Source organism: Symphalangus syndactylus, chromosome 12 (genome assembly GCF_028878055.3).
Source record: "Symphalangus syndactylus isolate Jambi chromosome 12, NHGRI_mSymSyn1-v2.1_pri, whole genome shotgun sequence".
Taxonomy (NCBI): Eukaryota; Metazoa; Chordata; class Mammalia; order Primates; family Hylobatidae; genus Symphalangus; species Symphalangus syndactylus.
The window spans coordinates 61536572-61550809 of record NC_072441.2 but is presented as its reverse complement, the minus strand read 5'-3'; the positions used below and the strand labels follow the sequence as shown (position 1 = coordinate 61550809).

Here is a 14238-nt window from a genome sequence, read left to right as displayed (position 1 = left end):
ATGTTAAATTTGAGGTTTGGGAATGATACATACACAAGCTACAGTCAAATGTGTTAATTACCAACAAAAGACTTTTTCCTAGGGGCAAAAAAGCCTAGAATTCAAAACTCTGAACGTGAAAACATATATGGCTCCAAAAGTATGGGCATTTTCAGTTGAGCTAAGTGAGCTTAGTTAAGACCCCAAACCTTGAACAAAGGCATGGCTTCCTTGAATTCCAGTCCTGCTCTAGACCTACAAAAATATCCCTGAATTTCTATATACCCCATAATTTTTCCTTTTATTAGTCATAGCTATCCCAGAAAAGCTATGTAAGAAACCACTGATAAAAATTGAGGCATTCTATAACAATACCACAGACCAGGGAGAAAGAAATCGAGACAAAAGACACTACAAGGGTGTAGGTATAAATGAAATGCTGACAAAAGAAAACTCTAATTTAAAAAAAAAAGGCTTTTTTTTTTTCAAAGGCTCTCATTGCTGGAAAAATCGATTTTATTTATTTTACTCTAGAGTCTCACTCTGTCACCCAGGCTGGAGTACAGTGGCACGATCTCGGCTCGCTGCAACCTCCACCTCCCAGGTTGAAGCGATTCTCCTGCCTCAGCCTCCCGAGTAGCTGGAATTACAGGCATGTGCCAACACGCCCAGCTAATCTTTGTATTTTTAGTAGATACAGGGTTTCGCCATGTTGGCCAGGTTGGTCTTGAACTCCTGACTTCAATTGATCCGCCTGCCTTGGCCTCCCAAAGTGCTGGGTTTACAGGTATAAGCCACTGCGCCCAGCCAATTTTTTTATTTTTTTGAGATGGGGTCTCACTCTGTCACCCAGGTTGGAGTGCAGTGGCACAATCTCAGCTCACTGCAACCTCTGCCTCCCAGGCTCAAGCAGTCCTCCCACCCCAGTCTCCTAAGTAGCTGGGACCACAGGTGTGTGCCACCACACCCAGGTAATTTTTTGTATTTTTGGTAGAGACGGGGTTTTACCACGTTGGCTAGGCTGATCTCAAACTCCTAAATTCAGGAGATCTACCCACCGTTGCCTCCCAAAGTGCTGGGATTACAGGCATGAGCCACTGCACCCGGCAGATAAATGGATTTGATAATATGAAGTACCTTCTTTGTAATTTACTTTGATCCTTTTACCAGATTATAGGGTAGCTGGATTCAAGATTTCCCTGATACTAATTATCAGTACACCCATGGTATTTTTATTTCTAAATAAATTAAATAAACTGACTGCTATGATCATTTTTCTCTTTTTCTGAGACAGGGTCTTGCTCTGTTGCCCAGGCTGGAGTGTAGTGGCATGATCTCAGCTCACTGCAACCTCCACCTCCTAGGCTCCGGGGCCATAGGCATATACCACCATACCCGGCTAACTTTTTATTTTTTGGTAGAGACAGAGTTTCACCATGTTGCCCAGGCTCATTTTTCATCAAAAGTTTGTAATTCTATCATTGTAGTTTCAATAATGTGATTAATAGAAGTAGATGCTAATGGACACTCTTCATTCTAAATTAATATTTAGAAATCCTTGAGCATCTGAATTTAATTTGTTCTGCCTTCTGAGCTGAGTAGAGGGTGGTTTTACTGGGAGACAATGCAGTGAAATAACTGGTAGTATTTTTGCAAACAATAGTGACTCATAAATAATTATTGGCCAGGCGCAGTGCCTCACACCTATAATCCCAGCACTTTGGGAGGCCAAGGCAGGCAAATCATTTGAGTTCAGGAGTTCGACACCAGCCTGGCCAACATGGTGAAACCCCATCTCTACTAAAAATACAAAAATTAGCCGGGCATGGTGGTGCGCACCTGTAATCCCAGCTACTCGTGAGGCTGAGGCAGGAGAATCGTTTGAACCCGGGAGGCAGAGGTCACAGTGAGCTGAGATTGCGCCACTGAACTCCAGCCTGGGTGACAGAGCAAGATTCCATCTCGAGAAAAAAACAAAAAAGAAAAAGAAATAATTATTGTCCAATATGTGGGAGCCACTTATCTACTAAGACAGTAATTACCATTTCTCATTTTGAAGAAGATAGAAAAGATAGGGAAATATAAATACAAAGATATTTTATATTAAATGTCTAATTTAAATTACTAAAAATTCAGTATGAATACAAGAAAACCCAAATGTTGGTACTCAAAACACAATACACAAAAACTTAGTTTAAACGTACCCTCTGAGAATTTGGAATTCGGTGGTCAACAGAATTACTGGCATCTTGGAGAACTTTAGTGGAGGAATTCGTTTTGTATTTTTTCCCCTTCAGTCTGTTGACAAAGAGTAGCTTTGCAGAAGGTTTGGCAATAAGAGGTTTTTGCTTAGCAAGAATTTCACTGTTCCAGTTCTGTACCTACAAAATTATAAATGGAAGGCAGGTGAATAAACACCCCCAAATCCCCAGCTCTCCTCTGTTTTCCCATAATATTAACCTGACATACTCACTTATTTACTATTGGGGGAGAGAGGAAGAATTTTAGATCTCTTTAAAAATATCTTTTTTAGTATATTGCACTATTTTCAAGATCTTGTACCAAATGCATACTGTGGATTTCTCATTATCAAAACATTAAAATGCTGGTTTTTAAGAACCTACGAATAAGAAAGCAAGGTTTGCCAAAATTCTATAAAAATAAAATATGAATGATCAGAGAAGGAGCCAAAGTTTTACTCTAGATGTGAGTTACTTAAAAATCTGTTACGACTGGAATTTTTGGATGTATGTAGAATTTTTAAACATAAAAATTAATATCTAAAACATAGCAGTAATTTTTAAAAAATAAAACGGTACTGTTTTTACTAATACCATACTAAATTCTCAATAGGCAAAACCAATTTATAAAGGTCTAGATCTGGTTTAAATACATGACAACCTACAAATAACAAAATAACATTTATTGAGTACAGTGGAAAAATATGCACTACATACAATAGCTCTGACATTTGCAGCTTTAACACTCAGTCTTAAATGTTTACAAGTAAGTCTAAAGGTTCATGCTATGTAATAATTTTAGTGACACACATTTTTTCATAGGTAAAATTACAGTCAAATGCACAGATTTTAAGTCTATGATTCGAAGCCATATAAACCCTACTCCAATCAATACATAGAACATTTCCACCAATCCAGAAAAGTGGCCCATGAGGCACAAACTGAAATAAATGTACAGGGGAGTGAGACATGTAGCTGGGGATGGTGGTTCACACTTGTAATCCCAGCTACTCAGGAGGCTGAGGCAGGAGGATTGCTTGAGCCCAGGAATTTGAGGCTAGCCTGGACAACATAGTGAGAACCCATTTATGTGTGTGTGTGTGTGTGTGTGTGTGTGTATACACACATACATACATTTGTTGCTTTTTTTTTTTTTTTGAGACGGAGTCTCACTCTGTCGCCAGGCCGGAGTGCGGTGGCACGATCTCAGCTCACTGCAACCTCCGCCTCCCAGGTTCAAGTGATTCTCCTGCCTCAGCCTTCTGAGTAGCTGGGACTACAGGCACCCACCACCATGCCAGGCTAATTTTTTGTATTTTTAGTAGAGACAGGGTTTCACCACGTTGGCCAGGATGGTCTCGATCTCTTGACCTCGTGATCCACCTGCTCGGCCTCCCAAAGTGCTGGGATTACAGGTGTGAGCCACGGCGCCCAGCCTTGTTGCTGTTTTTAAAACATGTAGCTAGTAAGTGAATCAAGCCATCGATTCCTTTTCACATACAGGTTATAAGGGGAAATTATTTACTACAGTGGATTTCATGGTCTATTGTTTAGAGAAAAGGAAAATGGTCCTTGATGTGAGGACATAAAACTGCACCCAAAACCCAAGAAGAAAAATTAAAAATGTTCCTTATATATTTATTTGAACTTCTCAACAATACTGAAAACAAGAATACAGGGCGAAGCAATGTCTTAAAAACTGTGAAGAAAAATTATTTCTAACCAAGAATTCTAAAGTCAGCAAAATTATCAAATGTGAGGTTAGTAAAGACATTTTCACATATCCAAGTTCAGGCATCCAAGTCTCAAAAGTTCCCTCCCACTGCACACTCTCCCAGGAAGCCTCTTAACCTAGAAGTCTCCCTTTTTCCTTATGTATGCTTCTTTACTTTGTTGAGAATAATGAAATAATGAATTCTTTGACAGCTTTATTATGAGGAAAAGAAACCAATACAAAGAACTAATTACACTTAAACATATTTTACATTAAGAATAGAATTTTATCACTTGGCTCTTGGAGAATTACAAGGTCAAATCTGGTCAGCTTCTTACATAACACTGTTAGTACCACTACACAAGTAGGCAGAAGATAGCAAATTAATTTTGCTACTTATTAGTATGTTCCTAAAAGAAGAAAGTAGACAAAAATTGCCTTAAAAGCTTTTAAAAAGGTCGGGCGCGGTGGCTCACGCCTGTAATCCCAGCACTTTGGGAGGCCGAGGTGGGCGGATCACGAGGTCAGGAGATCGAGACCATCCTGGTTAACACGGTGAAACCCCGTCTCTACTAAAAATACAAAAAATTAGCCGGGCGCAGTGGCGGGCGCCTGTAGTCCCAGCTACTCGGGGGTCTGAGGCAGGAGAATGGCGTGAACCTGGGAGGCGGAGCTTGCAGTGAGCCGAGATTGCGCCACTGCACTCCGGGCTGGGCGAAAGAGAGAGACCCCGTCTCAAAAAAAAAAAAAGCTTTTAAAAAATAATTTGTGGATTTAACAAATTTATATTTGAGAACCACTCACAGAGAAGAGATGGACATTTTGGGAAAATCACAAAGTTCTTTAAAAATTACTAGAGTTTCCAAATAACTCTGTGAATGGCTGGAATAAAAATATCTTGGATATGATTCTCACACAATTAGATTTTGGTTTTTTGAAGACTATTCACACATAAACTATCACTACTGAAAAATCATATGTTATTGTTATAATGATAGGGCAGAAGAATATTTAATGACATGGAAAGAGGTTCCTCCCAGGTTCAAGTGATTCTCCTGCCTCAGCCTCCCGAGTAGCTGGGACTACAGGCGGACACCACCACACCCAGCTAATTTTTGTATTTTTAGTAGAGACAGGGTTTCACCGTGTTGGCCAGGATGGTCTCGATCTCCTGACCTCGTGATCCACCCACCTCGGCCTCCCAAAGTGCTGGGATTACAGGCGCGAGCCACCGCGCCCGGCCGAGAGCCTATTTTGACAATGTAATATTCAGTTCAAAGGAAATGGAAGAAAGTAGCCTTGATGTGTTCTTCAATAACCTGTTTCTAATTATGAAGTCCCTTCCCTTTTACTATGCACCCCTCTCCCCCAAGAAAAAGCCTAGGGAAGATGTATCTTCAATACAAAGTACTTGTTAAAAAAAAAATGCTTTTCAGGAATGCAGCTAGAAAAACAACTCTCCTCTTGATCATAAATTTCATTTATCTTGGCAATGATGTTGCTATGTAGTTGGGAAAAAAAGCTTGTCCTTTTGATCTTCCTGATCTTCTATTAATTAAAAGTAATACATTTGCATAGTAAATGATTCAAACAGTTCAAACTGGTATATAAAGTATTTCTAGCCTAACCCAGACACTCAGTCCTCTTCCCAGAAGAAATCACTGTTAGCCCGTCTCTTTTATCTTATTCCAGAAAGGTTTAGGAATCTACAAAGGAAATATATGCATATATATTTTTCTTAAACAGATGGCAGCATACGGTACTCATTCTTTTTGCACTATACTTTTTCTGATTTTTTTTTACAGGCAAATTTTAAAGTGATACCTATATAGGGCAAGCCTTATTTAAATTATTTCATTAAATTAAAAATTACTAAAACATTTCATAATAGTTCATGAAATTTAAAACATAAAACCTGCCACCCACCTTTTCTGGTGTTAACTTCATAAGTTCCATATTTTCCATACTGTGCCGGCGTCCCAACTTGGGGCATACACCTTTGTTTAAAAAAAATTAATTCAAATAAACCAGGGAGCCCTTAAGAGTACAAGTTCAGCATCATTACATTATTCAATTCTAAAATCTGATACACAAACCCATATGAAAGGAGAAAACCTGTACAAATATGTATTCTTCTAAGAATAATAATTTTCCATACCAGCTAAACAAAAATAGAATATACAATCCCCTCTAAAATGCTTTGATGTAAGGAAGTTACATTTTGGTTGGAAACTAACACTGGTTACTACATTACCCCTTAATTTGAAAAAGGCATTTTATAACAACTGGTTTTATACTATCCACACAGTTTCAAAAATAACAAACTGTAGAGAAGTTTATTCCTTGTAACAGAAGGAAAAGGCTGTAGGCCTTCAATTGTGTGAAAAGAATCAAAATAGCATCCCCACTACTACTCTGTTACTCCTTTCTAGGTTACCCCTTTCTATTTTAAGATCTTATTAGATGACAGACTTACTGCCAGTCAGAAAACAACAAGGCCTTAAACTTTTTTCAATAAAGTTATTAAATACAGAGAATTTCCATGTCCATTCAATGTTTTAAAATATTAGGCAGTATTTTAAAAGGCATAATACCTAATACCCAGCTTAAAAAAATGAAACATCACAAACACATTAAACTCCCCACCCTTTTTTTTTTAAGTAGAGACAGGGTTTCACCATGTTGGCCAGGCTGGTCTCGAACTCCTGACCTCAAGTGATCTGCCCACCTCAACTCCCAAAGTGTTGGGATTACTTGCGTGAGCCACCATGCCTGGCCAGCCCCTGATCTCTTTTTTTGAGAAGAGGTCTTGCTCTGTTGCCCAGGCTGGGGTGCAGTGGCGCAATCACAGCTCACTGCAGCTTTGACCTCTTGGGCTCAAGCGATCCTCCCATCTCAGCCTACCAAGTAGCCAGGGCTACAGGCAGGCACACCATGTCCAACTTTTTTTTTTTTCTTTTGATACAGACAGGGGTCCTATGTTGCCCAGGCTGGTCTTGACTGCTGGATGCAAGTGATCCTCCTGCCTCAACCTCCCAAAGTGCTGGGATTACAGGCGTGAGCCACTGCACCTCTCCTGCATCACCACTATTACTGCTTTAAATCTGTCTTTCACATTTAAATCCTTAATCCATCAATAATTCATTTTTATGAGATTATTTTCCATATATGTGAGGAATATAAGCTCTCAACTCGATTCCACTGGTCTATTTGTCTTTATATCAACAGCACACTGTCTTATTACTTATATCTGTAAAGAAAGCACTTTTCATGTTCTTAGGAATGTTTTGGTATTTCTCAGAACTTTTTTGTTTCATATACATTTATGAATAACTTCATGAAGTTCCACAAAATAATTGTGATGTGTTTGGCAGTGCACTTAATTTTTATCAATTTGAGAAGAATTGAAATCTTTTATAAAATTTTGTCAGCCAGGCATGGTGGTGCATGCCTGTAATCCCAGCACTTTGGGAGACTGAGGTGGGCAGATCCCTTGAACTCATAAGTTCGAGACTAGCCTGGGCAACATGGCAAAACCCCATCTCTGCAAAAAATATAAAAATCAGCCAGACATGGTAAGGTGGGAAGATCTCTTGAGGACAAGAGTTCGAGACCAGCTCGGGCAACAGAGTGAGATCCTGTCTTAAAAAATAAATAAATAAATAAAAATAAAAGTAGAAAGGGAACAAGTATGACCCCTAGTTTTTTGGCCTGATTACTTGAGTGCATGGTGATACTATTTCCTGAGATAGGGTGGGGTACAGGAAGAACATGTTTAGGAGAAAACATTTTGGACATGCTAAGTTTTAGATGCCAATTAGATATGGCATGACAATGGAAAATGTTAAACAAATGAATCTCAAACTCATGAGAGAAATTTTGGCTGGAAATATAAATCTGAAAATAATCAGTATATAGACAATATAAAAGCCAAGTAACCAGATGAGATTATCTAGAGCTGTGCTGTCCAATAGCCAGTAGCCACATGCGGCTCTGTACATTTTAATTAAGCAAAGTTAAGTAATATTAAAAATTCACTCCCTCTTGTAGTAGCCACATTTCAAGTGATCAACAGCCACATGTAGCTAGTGGCTTTTATATTGGATGGCAGATGTAAAACATTTTTATCATCACAGAAAAGTTCTATTGGAAGCACTGACTTAAAGCACAGAATAGAAGGAAAAAGGATAAAATCGGTAAGAAGGAGAGAGAGATGGAAAATAGGGAGGGAAAGAAGGTAGGAAGAAGAGGTCCAAGAACTGAACCCTGAGCACTACAAATGTAGAGGAAAGATGAAGAGGAGAGAAGAGAATAAAGACGAGTGCGGCAAACCAGAAAAGTAGAGTAATCCTGGAGGCCGAATGAAGAAAGTTTTCTCAGAAGGGAATGATTGGCTATAGGAAATATTGCTGAGAAAAATCAAGTAAGCTGACATGTGAAAACTGAATGATATATTTGGTAAAATGGAGGTTTCAGAGTCATGGTGAGGGCAAAGCCCAACGGGAATGGGTTGAAGTGAGAAAGAGAGGCAAGGAAGTAAAGACAATGAATATTAGTGTCTTTTCAAGTTTTGTTATAAAAGTGAACAAAGGAACAGGTCTATAGCTAGAAGGGTCCATGAAGACAAGCAACTGTTTTTGCTTTTTAAAGATGAGAACTCTTATGGCATAACCTATTTGAAAGTTCAACACAGAAAAACGTCTTAGCCCATCATTCAACCACAAAGCACACAGTCACAAGTTATTATACAGCTCACACTTCAGAACTTTTCACTAAATATTCTTTGAAAGTCTAAATCAGATGACTAGCCACTAATTTCTTTTCCTTTTTCATGAGTTTAAAGAAAAAAATTGGAAAAAGTAAAGGTAGATTTATCACTGACTTTAAAATTCAAAATATTTGTCAGTTTTTTTCAGACTGAGAATTTCTCAAGCTTAGGAAAATGATCTCATACAGAATCACATACTGATGAAATCAAAAAATGTGATCCTAATCTTATCCTTTTATTTCTTTAAAAGTAGATTTTCTTTCACTCAAAAAGAGACATTATAGCAAGTTTCCTTGCTACAGAAATGTCAAACAAATCGGCACCTAAGGAAGGTTTCCTAAAAATAGATTTTGCCACCAAAAAAAAGAAAGAAAAATAGAGTATCTTAGATGTTCTGAATTTAAAAAAGAAAGTCCTAAGAAAATTCACCTTGGAAATGAAATGGGGGAAAAAGAACTAAACAGAAATCAGATATGTAAAACTACATGAGATAAAAAGGATAAACAATAACATTTTAAAATTTTGGCACCTTCACATGTATAAATTTTTTAATGCGCTTAGAGATAGGGAATTTAAATGTATTTTTACAAAAGAAAAGAACAATACCATCACCATTCCTAAGTTCATGATAAAAACTATAAAATATTGTTTTACATTTATAAATTATATATTATATATTATATATAATTATATATATTTACAAATTAACAGAGCTGTGTACAGCAAAAAAAGTGTAATAAGTTGAACTTCCTATGTTATATATTCTCTCTGAATATGCCAAATTTGTGATAAATAACTTTAAATATTGAGTATAAAAAATTGGGTTTTAAAAGTCCTATTACTTACCATTCAAACTGCTGTCAATTTCAGTATTTTCAGACATTATGGAGTTATTTGTGCTGTAGCTCAGACCAAGAACCATTTGAAGGTCTGAGAGATTCAGTCGTGCTGTTAGTTCACCACTTTTATCCCCAACCTACAACACAAACATTTATATTTTAGAGTAGTATTTAAAGACAAAGAATGGTGAAGATTATTTGTAAATGTAGTAAATCTAAAACTGGAAGAACACAGAGAGAAATGAAAATATTTATATTAGAATTATGAGACTATGAATGAATGAAATTTTTTTTCCATTAATAGTTGTCTTAAAGAATATGGAAAGAAAAAGCAAGCTTCTAAAATATCACAACAGGACAGCTAATTGTATTCTTTTAATTCTTTAGTTCTCTAAACATTAGATGCTCTTGTTCTCTGGGATCATACTAAGTAATAATGTAGATTATCCTGGACACATTAACTTGGTATATGAATAAAATTTCCTTAGAATATTTTATTCCCATAGTATAATGTTTATTAAGACAGCACCAGACATTTTGCTAGGCACTTTTAATATACATTAGCTCTAATCGTTATAACACTTTGCAAGGTAGATATTATTATTCCCATTTTGCAGATGAGAGAAACTGAGGCTCAGAAAAGGTTTCCAAGCTCAAATAGCCAGTAAGTGGCAGAACTACAACAGGAAGCAGTCCTTAATTCTAAGAACCATGCTTTTCCTTCAATACCATGCTACTTCTCCATGTAGAGATGCGGGTAGAGTAGGGGCATATTTTAGTACTCTCCTTCCACTTCCCCATGCCTGGCCTTACTTTCCTGTCTTCCTACATCAAAGCCAATACAAACATAACTGTGATCTGCACCTCAAAATGCTTTCTGGGGTTCTTATGCCAAGAGAGTGATATATAATCAAATTTATTACTCAGCCACATGATCAATCTAGAGAAACAATAGGGTTCCCTCCCCCAACCTCTAATTTGTAAATTACAATAGCACAGACAGCATTTTTTTTAGTTGCATACCTCTCTTGAAATTTCCAAGTGCTTTTCAGCAAAATGCATTGCTTGATCATGATTTCCTAGTGCTGTGTATGCATTTCCTAAGCTCCAACATGCTCTTCCTTCACCAATTCTAAAACATTATTCAAAGCAAACATGCGGTTATTTGAAAAGAGGTCCTATGTATAGAATAAAAGCGATCTAGCAGGAACTAAAGGTATAAAGAATGCTTTGGATTGATTTGGTCTTTCATATAAAGAACATACTATCATGATATTATAGACACACTAGAATACCCAGATTAAAAAAGAATACGCACAGAAGTATTACAACATAGAAAACATTCTTTTAAAATATGAAATACATTATAAAGTAATAAATCTCAAGGATAGATATTCTGGTCCACTACCCAATTTTCCTTCTATAACAGCCCTACCAGGTAATTATTCAGTGTGTGTTTGAGCAGCAGGGAGAGAGAACTCACTACCTCTTGAGGTAGCATACTTCATTTTGAACAACTGAATTGAAAAGTTCTCTCCCATACTAAGGTAAAAACAAAATCGATCTTCTAAAGCAAACATCACAGACTAAATGCTGGCAAATATTGTTTTTTTAATACAGTAAAACAAAACAACTGAATTAGCCACTAACATTTAAAAATCAGATTTCATATAAAATTCAGCACTTCCAGCTTCTCTTTAAAAAATAGGAGGATGTGGACATAATGGATTTTCATTCCTGCCTGGCAACAATTAGTTGGAGTTGGGTAGCAGTTGCCCTCTTCACACTGGGCATTATCTCTAAGTTCACCACAATTTCCACACTTATGTAGTTAGGAAGACTTTTTTTCTTTTTTGAGATGCAGTCTTGCTCTGTCGCCAGGCTGGAGCGCAGTGGCGTGATCTCGGCTCACTGCAACCTCCACCTCCTGAGTTCAAGCGATTCTCCTGCCTCAGCCTCCCGAGTAGCTGGGATTACAGGTGTGCGCCACCACACTCGGCTAATGTTTGTATTTTTAGTAGATAAGGGGTTTCACCAGGAAGACTTCTGAAGAGGTAATTGAGTTTGGGCCCTAGTCACTGATCTTGGGTCAAGGGCATGTGGAACCAGACTAATCCTCTGTCACAGACTAGCCCTTCATACAACCATATGCAGAGGATATCACTGAAAGAGAAAATTCCTTAAAAGGGATTTTAAGGAAAACAAAGGAAAAGAAACAAAGGAAAAATTCTAGGGATTCAATAATGTATCTGTATTTTACCTTAGTTATGGTAAAAAGATGTAAAACATACCTGTCATTCAGCTCTTGAGCAATTGCTAAGTGCTTCAGATGATAATCAATGGCCTTTTCATAGTCTTGAAGTAAAGTATATGTATTTCCAAGACTGTAACAAGACTGTGCTTCTACAGCTCGGTCTTTAAGTTGTCGAGCCAACAGTAGTGTCTTCCTATAAGAAGAAATTAATTCTTATGTAATGATCATTCTCAGTTTGGGCTTTAAGAATCACAAAACAAAACTCTCATTTTTCCTCTCTGCTGCTTTCTGCTGCCTTTAAATCTCTGAGAGCCTAATATTCATATCCCATACTTTCTCCATTACTTTTAGACAAAATGAAAAGACATTTTTGAAACACAGAAAGAAGATTCAAGACTTTTACAATAAATTTGAGAATCCTAACAATTCACCAAAGTAAAGGAGTATTAAAACATGAAATCAAGAGGTTCTAGAGATTAACATAATATCTTTAACATTTAAAAAAACTTTCCCTTTTGTATTGGCAATAGCTAAAAGAGGCTTTTTTCCACATGACATCTGTTTTCAATCATACTGTCACCTTTGCATTCTCAAAATTTAAAATATTTAGGTAAAATTCTTATGTATAGGCTATTAGTCACCACTTAGGTAAAATTCTTATGTATAGGGTATTAGTCACCAACTCATGAAAAATACTGAATACTGCATCCAAACATTACCCAAATTCTACCTGTGGTATTGTCAGTGAGAAGCTAGCGTAGCTGTTAAGAGCATAGATCTTGGAGCCAGACTGGGTTTAAATCCCAACTTTGCCAATTACTAAGCTAAGGGCAAAGTCACTCAGTCTCTCTGTATACCAGTCTCTTCATATATAAAATGGGGGAAATATCTCGAAGGATTTTTGTGAGGATTAAATTAATATGTATAAAGTGTTTAGAATAGCATCTTGTGCATAGTAGATGCTGTATAAATGTTAATGTGTTATTATTATCAGTGCTTAAACCTACAGATGCTTTTGGATTCAGTAATTTAAATGACTCTCCCATCATTTCTGTCAAATAGTATAATTACTTCATATCACTTATAACTATATGACAAATTACTATACGGTAACGTGATAGCTTTTTTTTAAGCAAACAAATCTAAAATTACATATTTAATGATGATACCTTCAAATCTGCTGCCTTGGGAGGCTACCTACTTATTCTAATGTTGCCTGTCTTTTCAAATATTTTTGAAAGACTTTTGGAATTGCTTTCAGATCCCGTGGCATAATGCTTTCTGGCATACCATTATTCTTTGATGGTACAGTTGATTTGTAAATGATCAGAAATCTTTCCAGAACCAAATTCAATTACTAACATAGGTTTACCAAACTACTGCTTTGTATCCGGAAGGATATGGATCTACATTATGTTAGCCTTCTTGTTTGGCCCTGATAACAATTCCAGTCTGGGTGCGGTGGTTCATGCCTGTAATACCAGCACTTTGGGAGGTCGAGGTGGGCAGATCACTTGAAGTCAGGAGTTCAAGACTAGCCTGGCCAACATGACGAAACCCCGTCTCTACTAAAAATACAAAAATTAGCTGGGCGTGGTGGCAGATGCCTGTAATCCCAGCTGCTCGGGAAGCTGAGGCAGGAGAATCACCTGAACCTGGGAGGCCGAGGTTGCAGTGCACCAAGATTGTGCCACTGCACTCCAGCCTGGGCGACAAGAGCGAAACTCCGTCTTTATTTAAAAAAAAAAAAAAAAATCTAAAGAAGACTTCTAAAAATATTTCTAACCAACGACTTGGAATATATATAAAGTTCTGAGTTCTAGCCTGCCTATTGGGAGGAAAAAGAGTAAGTTTCATTACTTTATATTCATGCTTCTTTAGTCAAATAGCCACTATCCATTTTATAATGGAACCTTTCAGTATTTAACACAGGTACACCATTTAATAATTAAGACTTCTCTATATCTCTTGGCTTTAAAATATATGAAATTTTTATATTTAAAATCAAAATATATACTTCTTCACATAGTACATAGTGATATATTTTAATTGGGAAGCTATTTCATATCTAACTAACCTAACCAACCAACAAATATTAACCATTAGTTGATGTTTAAAGCAAAGTGGAATACTATTCAATTTTTTTAGATAGGCCTAAAACAATTTTACCTTTTTTATGAAGATGACAAATTATCCAGAACTCTCTCATATTGGATTCTTTAACAAAATACAAATTGATCACTGTGTCTTCGGTTTAGTCAAACTGGCTTCTACCCAAAATCTATGAGCCTTCAATCCCCACTAACTAGGGAAAACTCAATCTAGAAAGCACAGATCAGGCATCTTGAAGCTGTCTAAACTTTCTATCATCTATGTCTCAAATCTACTGATAAGAGAGATCCTGCCACAGAAGAAGCTGGGATTGCAAACTCTTCAGGTGAGTG

General features: G+C 37.0%; 1 protein-coding gene across 8 annotated transcripts in view; it reads right to left on the bottom strand.

Annotated features, from left to right (window-relative positions):
• Positions 1-14238, bottom strand: part of GPSM2 (G protein signaling modulator 2) — a 49593-nt gene that overhangs the window by 12450 nt on the left and 22905 nt on the right. For all 8 annotated transcript variants that reach the window (XM_063624413.1, XM_063624417.1, XM_063624416.1 and 5 more), the window contains 5 exons: positions 11832-11987; positions 10564-10672; positions 9548-9677; positions 5860-5930; positions 2184-2360 (listed from right to left, as the gene is read on the bottom strand). In XM_063624413.1, the coding sequence (XP_063480483.1) occupies positions 2184-2360; positions 5860-5930; positions 9548-9677; positions 10564-10672; positions 11832-11987 (643 nt within the window). The remainder of the gene's footprint in view (positions 1-2183; positions 2361-5859; positions 5931-9547; positions 9678-10563; positions 10673-11831; positions 11988-14238) is intronic.